The 23,167-nt window shown below is 45.4% G+C and overlaps 1 protein-coding gene across 1 annotated transcript; it reads left to right on the top strand.

Annotated features, from left to right (window-relative positions):
• Positions 1-435: 435 nt before the first annotated feature.
• Positions 436-21,923, top strand: LOC124341059 (cell wall integrity protein scw1-like). Its single transcript, XM_046793966.1, has 9 exons — positions 436-878; positions 1,713-1,910; positions 9,290-9,421; positions 9,493-9,555; positions 10,686-10,830; positions 15,340-15,569; positions 16,660-16,934; positions 17,022-17,476; positions 18,005-21,923. The coding sequence occupies exons 2-9, from the start codon at positions 1,761-1,763 to the stop codon at positions 18,016-18,018; spliced, it is 1,464 nt and encodes a 487-aa protein (XP_046649922.1). The 5' UTR covers positions 436-878; positions 1,713-1,760; the 3' UTR covers positions 18,019-21,923.
• The last annotated feature ends 1,244 nt before the right edge of the window (positions 21,924-23,167 follow it).

Below are 23,167 nucleotides of genomic sequence, written 5' to 3'. Positions count from 1 at the left end.
AAGGTGCAACGTCCATAAATAAATATATATATATCGGGTGACGATTATGACGCAGCCCGCCATTTTCTTTTTTGCTGGAAAATTCCAACTATTCCACATTCCACGGGGGAATTCCTGCGTAGTAGAAATTTTTGATTTCAAAATGTACAAACTGCCGTCGATTGGAGAATTAAAAGAAAAGAAAAACATATTTTTTGAGAAGAAGAAGAAGAAGAAGAAAAATAAATGAGCATCGCGACGTCTGTCGTCGGTGGCCGTCGTCACACTCGGCAGGACCGAGGGGGGGGGGAGTCCTGGAACTTTTTTTCTTCTGTTCCATTTCCCTCCCTTTACCCATCCATCCAACCCACCCACCCACCCTCCTGTATAAATATATCCCTCCCACCCTCCCTCTCAGCAGAGAGCAGACTACATCCCCCTTCATTTGCCGGTGCTCTCGTTCACGCTCAGTTCAGTCGGTGGCCAACTGTTCGGTTGTGTGGTGGACTCTCTTTTTCGCTCCTCTCTCTCTCTCTCCACTCCCGGGTCAATTTCCTGCCGATCCTCTCTGCGTTCACTGGCGGAAAATCAACGTTTCTCTGCTCCATTTATATACCTGTACACTATTTAGCATCGTGACGTCACTTTCGATTGTGTGCTCCCGCCATTTTCGAAAAGAAAAGAAAATTTTTTTTGCTCGCCCTCCCTCCTGAAACGTTCCGCCATTACAGAGTCCACGCAACTTTTCTCTCGTGTTGAATCAGATTTTTTCAATAAAAGTGACCGCGTGTGGATAATTAAAATTGTGTTGCGAATCGAAAAATCGACAGTGTGTTTTTTGTGTGTTTTTCGGGTTGAAAAATTCTCGTCGTCGTCATCATCAGCTGATCGCCATTTTGGTAAAATTTGTTTGTTCCTTTTTTTATTTTCTGGTGAAATTGAGACGCGTGTCAAACAAAAGAGGGTCGAATATCTTGATTTCTGTGCGAGTTGAAATAATTATCAAAAGGAGAGACGCAAGAGACGACGACACGTTCGATTGAAAGATTACCACGGCGGTGGCCACGTGGTCGCTAATTGTCTGGCGAATATTCAAAGAATAAAAAGGGGGTGACATGCTCTATCTCGAATTGGGCGACCAAAAGAATTGAGAATAAAGGGTTTGTGTTTAATCTGGCATCGTGAAAAATGGCGGAGATTTGAAACTAGTCACGCACGTAAAAAAGTTGAATAAAAATTCGATATACAATGCCAGCCACATTGGAACAGAAACCAACGTTTAGTAGACGACAGCCGTCACCTGTTTTTATTATTTCTCAGCTGTGTCTATATAGAAAAAGGTGTGCAGCTGCGGTACTAGCAAACAACTGGCCCCGAAATGTGACGAGTTCTCCCTGCTGGTAATGGGGAACAAGATTGAAATTATGATTAGACTTTGTCATTAAGAGGGGGTCCCTTGAACTTTTTTCAATGACTTTTTTCTTTGTCGTCGTCGTCGATTCATCTCGACGATACTTGACAGTGTTCCAAAATCTGTCAAAGGACGACGACGACGAAAACCGTGCGGGAAACGATAATGATGGGCCACAGCCATTAACGCTGCTGTGGGGTGGGGTGGGGTGGGGTTCCCGTTCACGCCCATCCTGCTGCTGCTGCTGCCTCAATTGTTATTTCAACGTTTGATGAGATTTCCATGGCGTATATCAAATAATTGTCAATTTTTCTTTTAACAGGAGAACCAACAAATTCCCAGTGAATAATTTTTGAGCGGCGCAGAGAGTATGCCGAGCTCTGGATTGATGCAATTAAGCAACGGGAGCGGCAACAACAGCAACGGAGTCGTCGTAATCAGCAACAACAACAACAACAGAATGGACGGAACTCTTAGTCAGAGTATGGATTCGGTCAACACGGTAGCCGCAGAAGAAGAGGTAGTAGTACCACCCTTTAAATTTATTTTTCTTACCTGTCATCGCCTTGTTTTTGTTCTTCTTCTGGCAACCAAATCTCTCGGGAGGGTCGCCGACCTCCGTCACAACCCACTGATTTTCTAGATGACTGAATTTTATTTTATTTTTTTTAAAAAGGAGAACCACATTCTTTTGTTAAACGAAACTATTTTATTTCAATTTTAATTCAATTTTTTCGATATTTTCTCCCCTTAAAATCGAGATGACAGATGTTTATTCGACTTTGCACATCACATGGGAATTTCTACTTAATGACTTTGATAACAGTTTCGACGAATTTCATTTTTTCTTTTTTTTTTTGCTTCTACCGGAAACTCTTTTTTTTTACTTTTTTCTCAACTTCCGCTCCTAGTTTTTTATTTCCAGAGTTGAAAACTTTTGCCCCCGCCCAGTTTTGTTTAGTCGAAAAAAAAATATCACGAATGGAAGAAAAAAAAGATATGTATATATACTGGTACCCTATAAAACTTGTGCACTGAATACTAAATGGAATAGTCTTTAACCCTGGGCTGGCTGGCTGCTGACGCCTTTCAATCCGTGTCCTCTTTTGTCCGTGTTTGTCTTTGTTGGCAGCAGACGACGTCGGTATATTAGGCGATTGCGAAGGAGAAAAATAAAAGTTGTTGAGCCTCTCTTTTGTTAGGAAAACATTTCGGGAGTTCATTTTTAGACTCTTGCGACTCGATTTTTTCTTATTCTTTTTTGACGAAACGCTTGGCCGCGCCCGGCTGCTGCTGCTGCTGGCCCTGGCCGAGGCTTGTTCACACCTGCCGTCACGCAGTGATACGCCACTCCGCATCCGGCGTAGTACGTACACACACACACAGCCGGTCCTTGCATCTTTCTAGCCGAGAGATGTCGATATTATACTGACTGGGACAGGGGGGGTCAATAAACATTCCACCGGGCGTTTGTTTTGTGTATCTTTTTTGGGGGGGTTGTTTGACGTCGTCGATTGTTTGGTTTCTTCTTCTTGTTGTTGCGGCGACAAAATGGAAAGCAAACACGTTGAGTACTCGCAGCATCCGATCGGCAGTAGCCATACGTCGTCGTCGTCGTCGTCCAGCTCTGCGTAATCGATCTGCTTTTTTCGGTGTTTTTCTAGCGGTTCTTGTCCAGTTAGTCTTCCGCGTTCATTAACTCTGGGCCGGATCCCCAGTAGCTGCTAATGGATTGAACATGAGACACATTAAGAAAAAGGCCGCCCTGTTGGTGGACAAATGAGGAGGAGGCGAAATAAAAAAAAGATGGAGGAGGAAATTTCGCTATTCCTCATTATCTCTTATCATAATAATAACGAGCCATTTTGCGTTTCACAGACTTTTTAAGTTCCCCCCAGAGTTGGAAGGGTGGGGGAAGCGATTTGTGTGCTGTAGTCGAGAGGGGGGTTGGTGGTGGTGGATCAATACCTGTACCCTCACAGGTAACGACATTTTGTACGGGAATTTGAGATGGAACACGAGCATCTTTGGCGTGTGGGAGGAGATAAACGAGGCTGTCATTCAGCAGCAGCATCGAGTCTCTCTTTTTTTGAGGCTCCCGCTGTGTGTTTGCTACGTCACTTCTCACGGCCGCTCGGGTGAAGGAATATATTCAACCGCATCTACACGGGCCGTCACCACTCAACGGGAGAGGGGGGGGGGGGTTAGATGCGTTTCAATGCTCTGCTGTCGGCACACACTCGCACGCTCATGCCATTTTTCCTTGTCACACGTATAGTAGAGTAGGAATACGTTTCTTCTTCTTTCTTATTTTCTGCTGCTGCTGCTGTGGTACAAGAAGAAAAATACCCAAAGTTTGGTCGAGCGGACCGGACGGTCCCGCTACTAGTAGCGATTCGCCTGGATAGAGATTCTTCTTATTTCTATCTGTCGATGTGTGTGTGTGTGTATTTCCCAGCTGTCGTCTTCTCTCTTATATTCGATCAAAAGCAGCAGCAACATTTTCTAGAAAATTTTACCATTTGAATTTTCCAATTTTTTTCCTGGCGTCGTCACACCCCTCCAAACGCGTTGCCATGGCGACCTTCCATATCCGATGCACCCTCTCTCTCTCGCTGCTGGGATCGTTAATGATGGATGGAATCAAAATCTACATGTCGTAGTAGTAACAGCAGCAGAGTCTTTTGCCGAATCACATTTCACAACGGGAGCCCCCGGCAGCAGCAGCAGGTGAAAAGGGGGAAAAAGAAAGTTGACGTTTGCCCGTCTGACTCTCATGTCGCCCCTGAATTATCGACGGATCCACCGACGTCCCCCCCCAAAAAAAAGAAATAACTTTTGACTTTATGCATAACTCTAACAAGGTTGACTTGAAAGAGTCGACCTCTCCTTCCTATAAGTTGTGGCGTATTATGATCGGGCGGATCTTGTTCACACATCATTTGACGACATTCTTCTTTTCATCTCGACGACGACAAGTGTGTGTGTAGGCCGATTAGTTTCTTGACCCATCAGCGACGAAGCTGTCATCTGACGGCTTCTTAATACTCGGGTTTCCCTTTTTTCCTTCTCCTCCCGTGTACATCTTTACATCTTATTTCGTCTTCTCTTTTTATTATCCGCCTCTATTCTACCCCCCCGCCGCCGCTGCAATCAATACCGAGTCAAAGGTGAATGTAACCACCCATCCAGTTTCTTTTTTCTTATTTCCACCGGTCCTTTGCTCGCACACAATTCCGCTTTTTCATTTTCTTTTTCTTTCCCTTTCCCCTCCGTCTGCTGCGGACGACGCGGACAAGAAAGAGCCTCGTTACTACTCGGCTTCTTCTATCTCCCGACCGAACCGAACCGACTTTGAGATCACCGACAGGCCAGTAGCGAGTAGTAGAGAAACTTGTCTCTACTCTTTACGCCCGCGCGTCGTGGCCAGAAGTTGTTTCCACGGCAGTTTTTTCCTTCCCCATCCGTCCGTTCGTCTCAGTAGGAGGAGGACCGTGTTTTTGATGATGATGAAATTGGCAGCTTCGGCTTTATCCGCTTTCTCCCCTCCCTTGGCCGTGGCTGCTGCTGTGGGAAACTTTGCACAAGGTGGTTCGACGGTCGATGTTGATGATGGATATCTTTTTCGGGATGTTTGAGAAAGGGCTGGGATGGGACGGCACATCAGTAAAGCCGGGGAAAATTGAATCCTGTTTAATGTTATTATCTCTCTCTATACATCACTCTTGTTTACCATACGATACGATGATGATGATGACGACAGTGCATGTCGTCAAGGGTTCGACCGGACCCTGCGCCGAGTTTGTTAATATTGTTGTTGTTGTTGTGCGGGAGCGTGCGGGATTTTGACCGTAGGGAACTGTGATGGCAGAAAAGCAAAAGAAGGACATGATGATGATCGTTGGGTTTAACTGCCGAGGAAACGGGCCATAAGGCGGCGGCGGCGGCGGCATCAGGAGAATTCCTCCCCCTGCCTTTCTTCTATCGAGACAATTTCATCTGGTAGACGTGTGTGTTTCTATCTGAATTCGCGTGCCCAAGGACTTGGCGTTGCCATGGCGACGTCGGAATAACACGTTTAGATGGGCCTTTCTCTTGTTCAATTCGATACGTCCCTTTTCGGCTGGCCGCTGCTCAAAAAGTCTTTTCTTCTTCTTCTTCTTTGGGTCCATCATCTCTCGTTATGTTTTCGTCGAAATCCACGCCCATTTTTGTTCCCCCCTTGGGCCACTTTTTTTTTCACCATCCGGATCGATATGCAAATCAAACGTTGATTTTCTCCCCTTTTTTTTTATATCTTACGGGTGGGGCGTGTCGCAATCATTTCCTCCCCATCTCTGTCGGGTGGGGGTGGTGAGGAAAAGTTGACGTCCCAACTTGTAGCTGATTGGCCTACGAAATTGGCGGTGGGGTGGGGTGGGGGGGAAAAGGCAACAAGACGAGGAAATTTGCTCCGATAATCAAAAGAGACGACGAACGAACGAAGGAACGAGAGAGGAAAAGCCCATTAGCTCCAGCGCTCCTTGGTAGTAGTGCACAGGATCTCTCGAATGGTCTTTGGGGTTGGCTTTTTGGGTCTTCTGGTCACGTTTGCATCAGAGCCTTCCTTTATTTTTCTTTTCCTCTTTATTTTCTCCCTTTTTTCTTCTTATTTCTTTTTCTTGCCTCCAGTCCTATTTGATGTGTTGGTCGCGGGGCTGCTCGTTCAATTTTTACCCGTGAACCTTTTTTTCCCTTTTCCTTTTTTTAAATGCGGGAGCGGCTGCCGGGCTATTTTCGGTATCTTTCTTCTTCTTTTTCACGCAGTTTTATAGTTTTGGCTTTTTTGGCACCTCGTCGTCGCAACTCGTCAGACAGAGAAGAAGAAGAAGCTTTGAATAATAATAATAATAATAGGGAGGTTAACCATTATTTGACGCCCATCACCCCAAACAAGAACGGACGTGCTCAAGTCGCTTTTATTGGCAGGATCTTGAAGTGGAGAGCACAAGAAATAAGAGGAGTTGACGATAAGACTCGTCTTTCCACTTTTGAAATCAAAAGAAGAAGAAAAAGAAGTTCCAGTTGTGTCTGTCGACTATGTCGGCGAGCCCTTTCAGAATGGGTCCGTTGGGGTCTGCCGTGTGGTGGACCAATCGGCTTTCTTGATCAAGATATCGAGCGTCGCGTTTCCGGCAGTTTCTTAGTTTGTGTGTACATGTACACCACCGGTACACACACACACACACTCCAATCCAATCATCTAGAGTATAGTCGAGTGCTGGTGTTTGATGGCTAGACGCGCGCGCGTGTCTCTCTCTTTCTGTGTCTATTTATTCATTTGAAAAGGGGGTAGTAGTAGTACTACCTGGGAACTCGTTGACTTGTTCTCAATAACAGACGTTTCTCATCTTTTGATAAATCAACGGAAAAACGCGACTCGCAGTTTCAAAAAGTTTTCCTCCGCCCAGCCCCCCGTTAACCTAATCGCGTAATAGGGAGCCGAGCGCACAGGACCTCCAACACTCAAAAAGAAGCTGCGAGACGGAGGAGGTAAAAGTTGTAGTAGCAGTAGAGCTGGAACTCGTCGGTGGAGGTTTGGATCAATAGAAAGGGACTCGCCCCCCTCCTTCCTCCACCTCATGATAACGTAAAGGTTGTGTCTCTCTCTCTCTCTCTGTGTGTGTGTGTGCTGGGAATACCTAAAACACACACACTCCTCTTGACTTGGACGTCCCTGGAGCTTCTGCTGCTGCACTCGTCGCATGTTCCAGCGCCATCCATCGAAAATGCGCACGACGACGACGACGACACCACTTTTTCCTTTTTTTGTTTCTTTCTTGTTTTATTTAGGAGATGGAGGAGGTTATCATTGGCTCTATCGCCGGAGAAAAATTGTTGCTAAAGGATCAAACTGGATCAGCCCCAACGCCTCCCCCCCCCCTATACTCAAATGTGTTTTTCTTCTCTTCTCTCCTCTACATAAAAGAAAAACACGAAAAGGGATCAAAGCTTTTGAATTGCGCTGCCATGTTTTTCTTGATTTTTCAGTGGGAAAATCTTTTCCGGCCAAGTTTTTTAGGATCCGTCATCGAAATTATTCAACGTCAACTTCTTCTCCCCCCCACCCCTGTTTTGTGTTGTGCGATGAATGCGGAACGGAAACATTTTGACAAATTCATGAGGATGCTGCCAGCAGCCGGAATAGATTCCAGATGATAAAAGAGAAGAGAGAGACAGACAGGTGTATGGTAGCAACGACACCTGCGCTCCAGACTGTTTGGCTGGCTCCGCTGCCAAACGTCGACGACCGGAAAGGTTTCGTTGATTATTTACTTTGATTTCGGCACTGGCGTGTCCAATTCGCTCCGAAAATAAATTTTTCTTTTTTCTAAATTCAAACGCTCTTCTCCCGTTGGCGCTTTGTTGACAATCTGCACTGCGTCACAACTTTATCCCTTTTCTTTTAAATTTTCATCTGCCAATTTTATTTGACTTTTTTTTAAAGATGAATGTTTTCCCCCCCGAACGTGTAGACATTTGGATTTTAATATTTAGATGGTGGGGAGATCGACATTTTGGGGTGTGGTTGGCCTCGACAGCTTCCCCACCTCTTCCTCCTCCTCCTACGTGAAAGCTAATTTGATTATAACATGGATCTAGATTGCTGCCTCACCTTGAGGGCTTTTTTTCTCCCTCTCAGACTTGTGTGTGCGGTGGGGGGGGGGGGGGTTTGATCAATGTCGGCAAAGTTAGCTCGTTCGTGCAGCTCGTTTCGTTACCAACTGCGGGAGGAGACACGGGGGTTGTGTGTATAAAAGAAACTTGGTGCGAATCACATACGACGACCCCACCTTTACTACTTTTCCTTTTTATATATTTATTCGATGGTAGCAGCAGCAGCAGCAGAGTTTGTGTTCTTTTTTTTCTCTCCCCCGCCAACATTTTCCTTTGGTTTTTATTTTCTTTTCTTTCCCACGTAGGAGATCCTTGTTTGCTTTTGGGTGAGGAGGGAACAGTAGAGGGCCGCGGCAGTTTGCCACTGTTTCTATATTGACATTCTTCTAGTCTGTTTAGCCGGGCCGCTTGAAAGCCCAGTACTAACTAGTAGTACTAGTACTAAAGGCCTCTCTCTCTCTATATATATAACATACTGCTGCCTCTCTGTGTGCTGGTGGTGTGAACACATGTTAGGCTTGTTAATGACGAAAATCGATGCTTGTCTAAGGGAGTGGCTGAGACTGGGCGAAAAAAGGGTCGGCGGCCGGCAGTCCCAATTAGCCGACGATTGGGTTCTCAACGGATTTGTCATTTAGACGATTTGACGCCGGCAACTTTTTAATATTTCGGGGGATCAAGGAGGAGCCAATTCAACAAGATGTACGATGTACCACCATTGCACTATGCAATAATCATAAAAATAGAGTTTCGGTCGGACGGGGGTTGTTTTTAGGCCTTGCCCAAGTTAAAACCGACAAAATAAAAGAAGAGGGTTGGGCAAGCGCCGGGCGAAAGGGCGCGTGCAGGTTGTTAACGATCTGGATTAAATCGACCAAACGCTCCTCCTTGCCGGTACGCCAAGTCCAGTAGCCCGAACCGAGAAAGGGGGGGGGGCACTGCTCGATCCCGCGTCCTGTGTGCGTTTGCGTTTGTGGCGTGACCAGAGTAGCCAACGATGGAGGCATCAGCAGGGGGGCTATAAGCGCAATAAAAAGAATCAAATTGAGCCAAGGAGCAAGAAAAGGAGGGGAAAGAGCTCCATCACTCTCATGTCCAGGGACGGCCAGCAGAAACTCCTGGGCATAGATTTATTTATATTCTTTTCTCTCTCTCTCTTTTTTCCACCCCCAAAAGTATTGATTTTTTCTTCTTCTCCAATCTTATTCTAACCATTTGTATGTTTTGTGTTTTTTATTGCAGGTGAGGACTTTGTTCGTGAGCGGACTGCCGATGGACGCCAAGCCGCGTGAATTGTACCTTCTCTTCCGCGCCTACGACGGATACGAAAACTCTCAACTCAAAGTCACCAGCAAGAATGGCAAAACCACTTCGGTGAATACATTTTATTTTTAACCCCTTTTCAGAAATTTGAAGAAAAGGTTAACTGATTTTATTTTTGACAGCCGGTTGGATTTGTCACGTTCGCCACACGAGCCAGCGCCGAAGGAGCCAAGCAAGACTTGCAGGTAACAACATTCTTCCCTTTATTTTTTATTTTTTTTTGGGGGGGGGTTGAGAATTGATTAACTGATCCTCTTTAACATAAGCCGATTAAACGTGAATGGTCCGGCAACAGTTTCTCTTTGGGGATCGATCGCATTTCGGGGATCATCGCGCGATCGTTGTGTTTATTTTTCGTTTTGACATTTTTATTACACATTGGATTTCACAGGGAGGTGGGCGTGTAGTGAATGGGGAGGTAATGAATTGTGTGTGTAGAATGTTGGTGGATTCAATCACGTTCGTTCGAAAAAAGATTCTTCGTTGCAACACATTTTTATTTTGATTTGTAAATGTCGTTCAACTGACAATGCAGCGTCGATTGGGGTAGGAACGTGTTCCCCTTTTAATGTTGCGGGACTGCTGCTGGGCGAAAGTGCGCCGTCGTTTCGTTTCGACATGCCCATTTGGATGTCGAGGGGAGAAGAAGAAACTGCTGGGGTCCACCGGAATTGAATCACGTCCTCTCTCTCTCTTTCGTCTATATCCCGAAAATAGCGAGCGCCCAAAGAGGCTGAGAAAAGACCAGACGGACCAGCAGCAGCAGCATTAGCAGCAGAGAAAGGAAAAGTGTGTGTACATATCTCGGGATAGGTTGGACGAGTGGCTCTTATACGTATAAATATATAAAAAGAGTCTCTCTCTCTCTCTCACGGGCGCTGTGGGTTTTAATAGAGAAGAGACAAATAAAATGTCAAATAACCATAAAACTAGTCCCGACAACATTTCACGCCGGGGTTTAAGAAGAAGAAGAAGAACAGGAATTTGGGTCAATTGTCTTTCACTCAAAACGTTTCCAGGGGGAAGAACAGGTGCCACTACTTACCGGGATTCCCTGGCCAGCTGTGCAACTGGAAATAGTTTTTCTTTACTTTTGTGTTTCTCTCTCTCTCTCTAATAAAACACACACGGAATGTTTTGTTATTCTCATTGTTGGACAACCCAAAAAAATGGCCAAATGTTTGATTGTTGTTTTTTCTTTTTTTTTCCAAAAATTCCATTTCACTTTTTTCTGCACACACGAACCTTTTTGGGCCACCACTCCACGAACCCACACACACACAACACGCGAATGGACATGTACAACAACAAAAAGGGTGTGCGGTTCGATCCGGACATCCCGCAGACGATCCGGCTGGAATTTGCCAAGAGCAACACCAAGGTCAGCAAACCCAAACAGCAGAACAGTTCGCCCCCTGCAGCCGCCCCTCACCCCACGTTGCTGCACCCCCTCACCGGCCGTGAGTACCACGACGATTTTTTCACGTTTTTTTCTCGTCTTTCTCGTCTTTTAACTTTTATTTAAGACAATGTCACTTTATTTCACAAATCACTTTTGTTTGTGTGTGTGTGTGTCATTTGCAAAACATGACGAGGGTCGTGTGTAACAGCTGACGAATGTTTTGAACCATAACATTCAATTGGAATTTCGATACTTTTTTTCTAAAAACAAATAATTTCAAATTTATCGACATTTTTCGTGTGTTTGAAAGATGTTTTTGGAACAACGATGATTTTGTTGTCAACAAGCCAAAGCTTCTTTATCGCCATGTGCCAACCGTCACCAGTTGGTCAGGTGTTTCGTGTAAAAGAGGAAAAAACCCAACCCCCCCAGCCGTTATATAACGGGTGGGAGGAGGAGGGAACTCGTTGTCGTCCAATAAGAAAAAAGCCAAGCGTCAAAACTTGGAAAAACAACAAAATTGAAGCCTCGCCGGCTGTGAACACTCGGTCCGTCCCCCCGTTTTTTCTTCTTCTTCTTTTCCGACTTTTTTTAAAAAATGAAAAAGAGGAGGAAACTTGATTAAAAAAACCTGATGTGATTTTTTGAAGAGAACTAAAGATAAGCTGCTCCTGTGAACGACAGGAGTGGGCGGTTGATTCTTTGGCCTCCATTCTAACCCCCCTCACATCTTTTGTGTGCGTGTGCAAGTAACAGATCCAATCAATCGCGGGGCCCGCCTAATGTTTTTCAGTCGCCACTCTTATAAATCCCGTAAGAATAACAAATGTGCCGTGTAAAGATGAGGAATTAACCTGCTGAGAGATGGCGTTCTCGTTCATCAATCGATAAATATACTATATCGTTTGTGTCGGTAGTGGTGAGGAGGTAAGAGGCCCCTGGAAGATTAAAACTATACCGTACGGGAGCAGCTCCTGTTGTTGTTGTAGGGGAGGAGGGGTTCTTTGTCGGCGCGTTTGTGTTTCATGGGGATGAAGGAATTAACGATGATGATGTTGCAAAGAGCTCGACGGGCACGGTCGTCGTGGGGTTAAGTCTCCCGATTAAAATGAGTAGTTTAAGGAGGTTATTATAAGCTGCTCCTGGTGGGTGGGTTGGGTGGGTTGGGTCAGGTGTGGGTTGTTTACGGATTTCGCCTCGTTCCCGTTTCATTTCGATCCTTGACGACGACGACGACGACACTAACCGTTGCGTTATAAAAGGGCTGAGTGGATTTTTGCTTTTGAATTTCAAGTTGGCGGTCGAAAACTTTGATGAACGCGCTGGGCCCAAGAGTTTCCCCATTTTGTCTCGGTGTAAAAGACGATCTGAAAAAAAGTAGAAAAGTAGAAAAAGAAAGAAAGAAAAAGAGCCAGGCCAATCGATGATGATGATTTCCCCCGGCTGTTTCCGTCGTTGCAACTTGGGTGCAAGTACAGCAGCAGCAGAGACTCTGAGACGATGGAGGGGGGCGAAAGTGAGAGAGAGAGAGTAGAGAGAGTCGGGGGTTGTTATGTATAGCGTGGGGGATCTCTCCAGAGACTCGTGTGTATGTAGTGGCGCGGGAGAAGTCTAGAACGAAATGGGGCTCGCTCTAACAGCTCACGTCATTTGTCCTTATGACATAAAGAGAGATGCACTTAATCTCGGAGTAGTCGGCGGAGTAGGAGCACCACCTTTTCTTATTGAGGTGTGTGTGTCTGCCTTGTTTGCTTTTTACATTAGGCGAATTGCAGTTGGCAAATTGAAACCAAAATAGAGTAGAAAAAGGAAAAAAAGTTTTGGGCTTTCTTGGCAGGTGTACACGGTGCGCGATGAATGAATGATGGCGGTTTATTTTTACACTTTTCGGGATGCACATCATTTTCTCTTTCTCTGGTGGTGGTGGTGGTGTCTGGTGGTGGTGGGGGATATATTCCTCCACGCACTTTGCGCTGCCACAGTTTTTCTCTTCGTCTTTTGTCGTCTGCCTAATGCAACTTGCATAAATGATGCGGCAAACACACAACAACTGCGGCCTAGATGACTTTCCCCCCCAGTCATTCTTCAAAAGTGAACTGTGGGGGTTGAGCTCATTATCGTTTTCGTGTCAACCTTTGCCAGTTAAGCGAATTCTCCTTTTTGATCGATCGCTCCTTTTTCTTTTTTCACTTCACGGTTCGAGTGTCTGAACCACCACCAGGAGCGCAGTCGTATAAATGACCAATCAAGACCACACAGCCCTAAGGCTACTACTACTAACTCCTTGTCTTGCAATATATCGCAGCCATCTCGGATACGGCGCTGGATATCAAAAGAAGGAGCTCCGCTACTACTACTACTCCCGAGCGCGCTCGTCCCCCCTAATTGAAATGGATCGTTGACGAAGAGACGACGATGAAAGATTCTTTTGCGTTGTGTTTCGTGTCGAGAATGCCAACAAAAAGAAGGAAGAAGAAGAAGAAAAAAGTTTCTCCTCTCTGGGCTGTTTCCATCCTCCACTCGCTCACTGATTCAATCCGTCAATATTCACACTTTCAATCTCCGCGACTGCTGTGACTATAGGTAGGAGGAGGAGGGCGGAGGAAGGAAATGGGGGAAAAGAAAGAAGAAAATGGGGAATATTCCGTTGCTCTCGGCTCTTTTTGGGCGAATAAAAAAGGGAATAAGAGAAAAGAGAGAAATAGGATCGATCGTAATTTAATCGGCCTTCCACTTGCCCATTCTATTGGGAAGGAGCAAGGAGGGGGGACGAGGAGACGTGGACCGGGTCGCTGTGCCGTGCGGAAGGTTAGAAATAAAAGAAAAAAGGAACTTCCGCAGTTCCGCTCGCTTCCGAGCAGCGCCTCTATTGGAATTTCCCAGCGGAATACCTTTTTTCTCTTTCTTTTCTTTTATTTTCGTGACTTTTGAGAGAAAAGATGTTGGTAGTGGCAAAGGAGTACACAGCTGGGTGGAAAAAGAAAAAGTTCATCATTCATCTTCTTTCCACTCTCTTGGATATTATCATTTGTATGAGCCAGTAGCAGTAGCAGTAGCAGGCGGAGGAGGGTAGCGTCGTTCTAAAATTAAACATTTTCTCCTTTTGTTATTTCCCCCTTTTTTTTCTTTTTCCCGTCTGATGAGTTCACGGAGAGAAAAGTAAGACCTTTCACTTTGTTTGACATTTGCCAGTGTGCCACTAAAAGGCGTCCAGGGAATATTTGAATAAGAAAAAAGGAAAAAAAAAGTTGTCGACAGTCGTGGACAGAGAGAGAATAGTCGACAACAACAACAACAACAACAGCGCGTAAAGAACAATTTCTCTTTTGTTGTAGGGGCTCCCGTTGATTGAAACGAGAGGGGGGATCTTTTGATTATAGAGAGAAACGAAGGATCTCTTTTTTTATTTTTCAGGTAAAAAAGAAGAGTAGTACAGTAGTAGTCGAGGTGGCGCGGCCAGGAGAAGTTTTAACGACACTCCTCCTCTTTGCCGTTGTGTCCTGGAAATCGTCGTGGACTATTTCTTTCTTCTTCGTCTTCTTTATCCTCCTCCTCGCAGCAGCTCTGGGGCTCTGGCCCGTTGTTGGTAATTATGTCGAGGTCCGGGGCTAGGAAATAAATGGCGGAATGGAGGAGGGATCGAAAAAGAAGAGAAATAGGTTTCGGGGGGGAGAGGAAGACGGACGATTTATGTGATGGCCAATTCTTGGATGCCAGCCCGTCTCACGCTCACTGTACCACCACCACCACCAGCAGCAGCAGCAGCACACACGGTTGACGCTTATTTTAAATTGTTTCAAGAAGAAGAAGAAGAAGGAGCTCTTACACACATACACCCGTGATGGCACCCGATTTAGAAACCCTTTTGCCCGGCACGGAAGATTAGTCGCTTCCTAAAATGTGGTCCCCCCCCCCCCACCTCCCTTCCACCTCAACGGGCAAAAGAAAAGAAGAAAAGAAGAAATATTTATTTATACCTATATAGTGGCAGAGTGAATATTTCAAAGTATAACTAAATAAAAAGTCTCTACTCTCGTCTCCCCCCGTACACCGTAACGTTGAAAAAAAAGAAGAAAGAGACGGACGGACCCGTTCTGGCGTGTCTCTTTTTGACTGCAACACGCATAACAATATGGACGTCGTGAAATATTGTCGTCTTTCTTTCTTTCTCTCGAAACGATTCGTCTTTTTTTTATTTTCTCTTTTACCATGGAAGGTAGACTATATATTGATCGTGGGTGGGGTCAGGTTCATTTTTTGTTGTTGTGTGTGTGTGTGGAACCAACAACTCGGACAGAAAATGATTGGGTTACGACGATACACAAGTAACATTTAGGTTAGGTTGAGATGCCCCAAGGCCTAACTGAGAGACCGCCCAGGCTCCTCAAATGTCACCAAAGTCTTTTGTTACACGACCGACCACTAGGGAACTGCCAACGGGAAAAAATGGCAGATGGGGGCGAGAGAGAAATGTGACATTGTTTCTAATCAAATGAAATTCTTATTTGTTTTTGCCCAATTTTTGGAAACAAAATGTTTTTATTTATTTATTTATTTATTTTCGCAGAGGATTTGAGCCCGGCCTTTTTTCCGACGGCCTCGGACATGTGGACGACCCATCCGGCGTTGGCGTATTCGGCGGCGGCTGCAGCGGCTGCGGCGGCGGCGGCCGAGCTGCAGGGCCACCAGGGCAGCGCCCACCAGGGAGCGGCGGCGGCGGCGGCGCTGCAACACGCTCACGCTCATCACGCGGCCGCCATGGCCTCTGTCCACCCGGCCCTCCACCCGCAGTTGCCCGTACGTTTCTTTCATCAGTTACACGCCCTGCAACACAGTCAGCAACAGCAACAACAACAGCAACAGTTGCCTTGACTCTTGGGGGTCGTGGCGGGGTCGCAGCTCAATCAAGTGTTGTCGCCTCCAACAACAACAACATCAGCAGCTACCTTGTTTCGCCCCCACCACGCCACCCATCGTCCCACCACCACCACCACCTCGCCTCATCATCAAACCGTCCTCGTGCCATCATTCCAACCCGTTTTCGACCTTTACAGTTATTGGCAGCAGCAGCAGCAGTACCACCACCAACAACAGCAACAACAAGAGGAGAACCACCACCAGCAGACGACGACTCGACCGGAACAGCCTGCACAGTACGGAGATCATCAGCAGGTGTGCAAGCCTGTGCAGTCCATTACACCACCACCATTTCGTTATATCCAACCACGACACGATAAAAAAAGACACACAAAAAACCTCCCCAACAACAATTATGTCGTTGCACCTACCTAGCCTCCATTCGACCTGCATCAGAGAATCTCTTTTCTCTTTTCTTGGCACTTTCTCTGACTTTTTTTTTTTTCGTTTCGGTTCACAGCCACCAAACACGACAACAATATGCCCCTGCCTCCTCCTCCTCCCCCCCCCCCCCCCCCTCGCCCAACTGCACAGGCTGCACGATGATCTCTCTTCTGTTTGTTTTTGTCGGTCGGTCGCTCGGTGTTTTTATTTTTATTTCCTCTTTGAATGGAGTCGCTGCTGCTGCTGCTGCTACCTAAGATGCGGGAGGTGGGTGGGGGGTGGGGGGATAAACGGTCGTACTCTACGGCGACCCCAATTGACGGATGAGACTGTCTCTTTTTATTTTGATTCAAAGGGCGAAAGGGGATTAAGACGTTGCCATAGCAACTAAACTGGCAGGAGAGAGGGGTGTATTACTCTTTGCTCGTGTTCGCACTGCTTACCTGCATGAATCGACCACACACAATCCCCGTACCCCGAAATTGAATTTGAATTTTTCTTTTTCTTTTCAAATGAATTAACTTGAATGAATTTTTTAATATGGTTGCGGTAATGTCTGTTTTATTGTTATGTTGTTGTTGTTTAGGGATCGATGCAGATGAGTCACGGCGGTCATCACTTGACGCAACTAATGGGATCGACGCCTCATCACCACCATCATCACCACCACCAGCAGATGGCCCAGGCTGCGGCTGCGGCCGCTGCGGCCGGTGGTTCGCCGGTCGCCGCTCCGGGCGCCGGTGCCGGAGCTTCGACTCCGTCGGCCATGGGAGGCGGTGCCAACGCTCCTTGCTCGACCCTTTTCGTGGCCAATCTCGGCCAGTTTGTCTCTGAACAGGAACTCAAGGAACTTTTCGGCAGGTACTACCCACTCACACACTGGCCATACACATTTGATTTGACCAAATATGAATGTGGAATTTACCTTTATTCTTTTTGTTTTCCAAGTTTCCCGGGCTATTGTCGCCTCCGCATGCACAACAAGGGCGGGGCTCCTGTGGCCTTTGTCGAGTACGCCGACGTCCGCTGCGCCGCCCAGGCCCTCATTTCCCTGCAAGGCACGTACTTGCTGTCGTCTGACCGTGGCGGCGTCCGGATCGAGTACGCCCGCAACAAGATGGCCGAGACTGGCGGCGCTGGAACGGGCAGCAACAACGGAGGAAGCCCCACCTCGGGCGGATCCTCGTCCTCGTCGCTCCTCTCGTCGATGGGAAACGGCCAGCCGCAGGAGCCAAAGTACAACCTGCACCACCAGGCCGAAGTGGAGGCGGCCAAGATGTCCAACAACCAGGCCAACATGAACGCCATGGCCGCCGCCGCTGCCGCCAACTCGGCTCTCTCGCAGGCCGTCCAGGGTGCTCCGCTCCACGCTCTCGGCCTCTACGGCCATCACATTTGGCTAGGTGAATATATTTATACCCACCCCCCGCCTTATGATTATGATTATTATTGATAAGTAACGATTCAGTGGTGGTGGTCGTCGTCGTTTTCTTTTGGCGGACGACCCAAGTTTGTGGCCCTCCCCCAACTTGTGTCGGAGATTAATGTGCCAGCAAATCGATGAGATATGTATAACAAGTGTGTGTGAACGCTTGGGGTCGTACAAAAGTTTTAGGGGGGGACGTAGTAAACTCGATGGCAGCCGCACAAGTTTTGACGGCGTCCAGCAAACAAGGCCAGTCAAACTGCTGTTTTTAGCCAGACCGTTTGTAGTGGTCGTAGTGGTCTACACACTCACATAGATTACGACCAAGAGTTTCCTACTTGCTGGCCTAACTTTCCGGCTTTCTCAAATTTGCTTCCCATCCCCTCAACGGGGCCGGCAATCCTTAATTAAGAATGGGAGGAGCTTGAAAATATTAAAAAAACGATGTCGATTGCGCTAATGACTGAATCAAATCGACTGACCGATTTGCACGTGTGTCGTCCAGGAATGCAAGATTAACGCCGTGGAATCCGGATCCATCCAGCCACGCACATTCTCTCCGCACACGTGACGCAAAACCGCTACTAACCGACTGCCGGGCTACTCTGCAACAACCAAATTCTTGGGGCAAAATAAAACTGTACAATCTGCAAATTCATGACAAATTCAACAAAAAAGGGAATCCACCGACCGATGCTGCCGCGACCTGGTTTTCCGCTCTCTCCCCCGCGGATGCTGATGCTGCTGAAGCTGCTGCTGTGGTGGTTACATAACATTCTGAAAAAAAAACAAAAATTTTTGGATAGGAAGAAGAAGAATATGATGAAAAAGAAATGAAGGACATGATGACATTCTCCCACTTTATTTACGTTTATTGATCTGTTGTGCTTGTTGTTGGTTTAGAAGAAGAAAAAAGTTCCTTATAGAGCGGCGAACCCACCCACACACCTGACATTGTTTGTTTGTTTGTTTGTTTTCTCTTCTCCCCCCTCCGTTTATCCCATAAGAAAATTTTTGGTTTGGATGAAAAAATTTGTTCTCGTTTTGATTTCTCTCTATTTTGTCTCGTTATATATCAAATCAAATTGTTGTGTGTGTGTGTTTGCTATGTGCATCCCCCCCCCCTCCATTGATTATTATTTTTCAACGTTTAGTTTTTGACTTTGGCTTTCGTCTTCATTCAGCGCGGGGGACGATTCGTAAATTTCGAAAAAATTTCAAAAAAAAAGATCCTTTTTTTGTTGGTTTAAACTTTTGTTTTTCTCGGGGTGAAAATTCCTTTTTTTCTCAACTTTCTGCAGTCGACAAAAATGAACAGAAAGTGGCGTGACAAACTCTGTCGTTTGTAATTTTTTTTTTTTTTTTTTGGGTTTCGTGTTCATTTGTGCTCCCCTCAAAAAACGTTCTGACCGCGAAAGCTTAATGGACATTGGGCTCCAGCAATAATGAGATATATTTATAGACAGTAGTAAGGGTTACCCCGTATAGCAACAATATTATATATATATATCGCTATCTAAATATATATATATTTACCGAATATATATATGTATGTATTGCCAGGCGAAGTGGGTCACTCGATTTCCCAGGTGGATTACTCCCCCTCCCTATGAATCTTCTTCTTCTCTTTACCCCAGCCCTTCCTCTGCGTCAAGTCGAGTCACGTCACGCCGAGTGCTTGCGTGTGTGTATGTGTGAAAAAATGTATATGCCGGACAGAGAGTAGAGGGCGTCCTCCATCAATGAAAACCAAAAAGGACAAACATTCTGAAATAAAAAACAAAAAAAGAATTGAAGAAGATTTTATGTAATCATCAGCAATAGAAAAAGAAATTTCCCCCGTTTTGTCTGTCTCTCTGCCCCCCATTTCTTATTACATTATATCAAAATAGATTCCTCGATTATGTATACATGGTATGACATTTCTTATGTTTTTTGGGGGCTTTTGTTTGTTTGTTTTTGTCTGTTTTGACTTTCTCTCGTTAGCTGCAATGTGAGGTCGAGTACCCCCAGAAGAAGAAAAAAGGTGAGGGTTACATAAGAGGGGCGTGGCCCGGCCAGGAAATAATGAAAAGGGCCAGGACATTTGATTTTGTCGCCTGTTATTATTACCTGTTTTTGTTTTTTGATGGGAATGAACAAGACAGTAGAGCGTGGGAGAGAGAGACAAGAAGACCGGGGGTGTCGAGTTGGTGTCGTTTTCTCTCCCCTTTTGTGTATGTGTGTGGTTGCTCCCTCCGTGTGTGTGTGTGTGCCGTGTTGTTAGGTAATCTCTTTGAAAAAGATGTGAGCGCAGGTAGAAAATTGTTCCTTTTTCCGTGTGTGTGTGTGTGTGTTCTTTATTTTTTTCTTTTTCGCAATTTGATACATACCAGCCCGTTTCGGGTTGTTGGATTCCGTCCAAACAAATCTTGTTTTTTTCTTTTTTTTTCTTCTCTTTTTTCGTCGGTTGTTGTCGTTTTTTCGGAGGGGTCTTATCAAAAAAAGGCTATATAGTAACAATTTCAAAATTCGACAGTGTTATAAAAATCTCTCTCCGCCCTCTCTCTCTCTCTCTCTCTCTCCTTTTTTCTCAATGTCATTTGTAATTATTATAAACAACAATAGCTAAACATAAAACAAACAAAAAAACACATGTTCAATGTCCTAGTTATTATTATATTATTTTCTTGTTTGTCTCTCCCCTTCCGCATTTCCTTACTTAACCCCAAAAAACATCTCGATGGTCGTCGACTATTATATCAAGAAAAAATTATATCATTATACTATATCCCCTTTTAATTTCTAATTTCTAAATTTTTGGAAGGAGAAGATATGGGAGGGTACTTTTTTTTAATTTCCTGTATTGTTTTTTCTCTTCCCCGTTTTTATTTCGGTTTGTCTCTCGAGAAAAGAAGAAAACCAAAATATTGTGTGTGTGATGTATTCCCTCTCTCTCTCTCGCTGCTGGTGTGTCATCATTCATTCATGTCGGACAATTGCAAAAGACAATCTTCTTTTCTCTCTCTCTCTCTCTCTCTTTTCTCTTCTCTGAATCTTTTATACGCGTTCTCCGTTTCTCCTTTTCTCTTTGGCGTTTGCTGACCTGCTGGGTCCCCATCTGTTTACTCCGGTCAGTGTCCACCTTGCAGTGTAGATTCTCTCGTGTGCAGGAAGGGAGAGGGAATGTCATTACACGCTCGATTATACGCCGAGTCAATTTCTAAACAACCCAACCGATATCACTCATGCAGGAGAGACGAACCAACAGTGAGAAAAGGGAATTTCGAGTGGGCCAATGGTAGGGGCAGACGATACAAACCAAAGTTCTGATTAAAAATTAAACTTTAGACGACGTGCTCTGTGTGTTGTGTTTTGTAGATTCCTAAATATCAAATGATGACGACGAATGTCTAATAGGTCGCCGCTCGACGGGGTGGTAGTACATTTTTAGAGAGATACCTTTATAATAAATATACAGAGAGAGTGGCCTTATCTTAATAAAACAAAACAAACAAAAGACAAAAAGCTAAAAAGACGAATTATTGATGACACTATACAACGTCTGTCTGTGAGCGCGGGAGGACATACATGAGCTCGACAAATCTCGACGTATGACTTTTTGAAATTCAGGAGGTTCACCCCGCATAGAAACAACAGCCGATTTTATAGTTGGTTTCAGACGATTCGTATTTTCTAAAAATGCACAGAGGATTGATGACCCCACTTGTATTTTAAAAAATCCGAATCCTTGATTGACTCGCTCTCCGCTTTTGTGTGTCTCTCGACTCGACAGAAAACATGATTAGAAAACTTTTTGATTTAAATTTTCCGATTGATTGTCATTTGAGTTTCCCGCATTTCTTCAATTCAATCATTGGCTATTTGTAATCATCATTTGGTTGACGACCGTCGACTTTTTTGTGTTTGATTTTTCAGTGAAACATTTTTGGTCTCATTATCGTAATACGCTATAGAAATATCCTTTTCTCCCTATCTCTCTCTCTCTAGTTTGATTCGTTATGTTGTATTTTGATTTTATCATTAAACCGTGTTGATTCAAAAGTGCTGCTGCTTCTTTTATTTTCATGCTGGGATTATTTTGGGTTCTATTTCGGCGTGTGGAGCGCGAGATCGTTTTCTTTCTTCTTGCTCCCCATTTCCGACTTGGTCGTCGCTTGTGGGGGGAGCCGGGCGAGGCAGCAGGATCGATCCGTTGCTGGAAGGATCTCGCGGTCTCTCTCTCGCTCTCTCGGCACACACGGGGGGATTGAAGTTGATCTAATTATCTCCGTGGCAGATGAGGCCCTCGCCTCGTCGCCTTTGTTGTTCTTTCGCTAATTCTTCTAGACCCGCTCCCTCGCCCTCCTGCGGGCCAGCACACAGCATCCACCATCCACCAGCCGCAGTCAAAAGATGAGAGAACTGCTTTTCTTTTCTTTTTTTTTAAAAAAGAAACCACAACAACAACAACACGGCGAACTTCTCGGCTTTCCAATATTTCTATAGGGCAGAACAGCAAATTCAATGCGGCGCTCGCATTCGATTCGCTTCACGGGAGATTGAACTGCGAGGTGAGCGATTGGTCACGTCACGATCCCCATGTCTCATTTCAACAACCAACTCGACAGACTCTTTTATTTCAGACTCCTTCTTTTGTTTCTCCATCACAACTTTGTCTGCTCTCTGTCTTCGCTAGTCTTCGCCCACCGTCGACATTGAAACGTGCTTGCATGTGACGTATCTCTTCAACTGTTGTATAACCCCCCCCCCCCCATCCGTTTCTTGATAATTATCTGCTGCTTTTTCAAAGAACTCGCCCAACATTTTTTAAAAAATAGAAATAATAATTCCTTGTTATTTTAAATAGATGTAAAGAAAAAATTCCCGCAGACATCGAGTGAAAATCTCTTTCCATACAACCGCCAAATAGCGCCAAATAGTTGAGTGAAATGCGGGAAAATGACGAGGTTTCAAGTGGGAGCGATTCCCGTCGTTGCTGGCCGTCGGTGTTGTAATCTTAGACACGGCAGCAGCAGCAGCGTCGCATCTAATGAGCGAAATGTGCACTCTCATTATCCATTGAGATCCGTTCCGGGCGTTGCTAATGAATCCGTCGACGGTTTGATAGGCTTAGATCACTCGACAGTGGAGGAGCCCACTGGAGCAGTTCACCCGCTCCCTCCAATTCTTCACGGCCGAAGCAGCATAAAGAAAAAAAGGGGCCAGGTATATATAACTCTCTTCAAGTCTCAGATTGTTGTTGTTTGAAACCGGTTTAAACTCTCTTTACGACATCCTTATAATATCCAGGAGCCAGCCAGCAGCAGCAGCAGCAGGAGGGGGTAGGTTGAATATATAACAGGCTTTTCTCGCTCTGATGGATTGAATTAACGAGCCTGTGCGTAGGACGCGGCCAAAGTTTCCACTGTTTTTTCTTTGACGATTCCACCGGGGTAAAAGTTAAAAGGAAAGTGCACAGCAGCTCACTGTACGACTCTGACATATATCGACCAGCCATCTTTCTCTCAGCCGTGATGCTGGCAACTATACACCTTATGTTTTTGAGATGCAACGATCACACAAGCTTAGAGACTGGCAACGGAAATCCACTTCCCATCCAGGTGACATGTAAACTTTAGGCAATGACAATTTGAAAAAAAAGAAACAGACAAATGACTGAGAAAAA

Source organism: Daphnia pulicaria, chromosome 5 (assembly GCF_021234035.1).
Source record: "Daphnia pulicaria isolate SC F1-1A chromosome 5, SC_F0-13Bv2, whole genome shotgun sequence".
Taxonomy (NCBI): Eukaryota; Metazoa; Arthropoda; class Branchiopoda; order Diplostraca; family Daphniidae; genus Daphnia; species Daphnia pulicaria.
Note: the sequence above shows the minus strand (reverse complement) of the source record. Positions and strands in the feature narration are given on the sequence as shown.

Excerpts from the sequence above, each read along its gene's own strand:
- LOC124341059 (XM_046793966.1), top strand. The coding sequence starts at position 1,761 with ATGCCGAGCTCTGGATTGATGCAATTAAGCAACGGGAGCGGCAACAAC. Across the intron at positions 9,422-9,492 it reads AGAATGGCAAAACCACTTCG|CCGGTTGGATTTGTCACGTT; the intron begins GTGAATACATTT and ends TATTTTTGACAG. Across the intron at positions 10,831-15,339 it reads GCTGCACCCCCTCACCGGCC|AGGATTTGAGCCCGGCCTTT; the intron begins GTGAGTACCACG and ends TTATTTTCGCAG.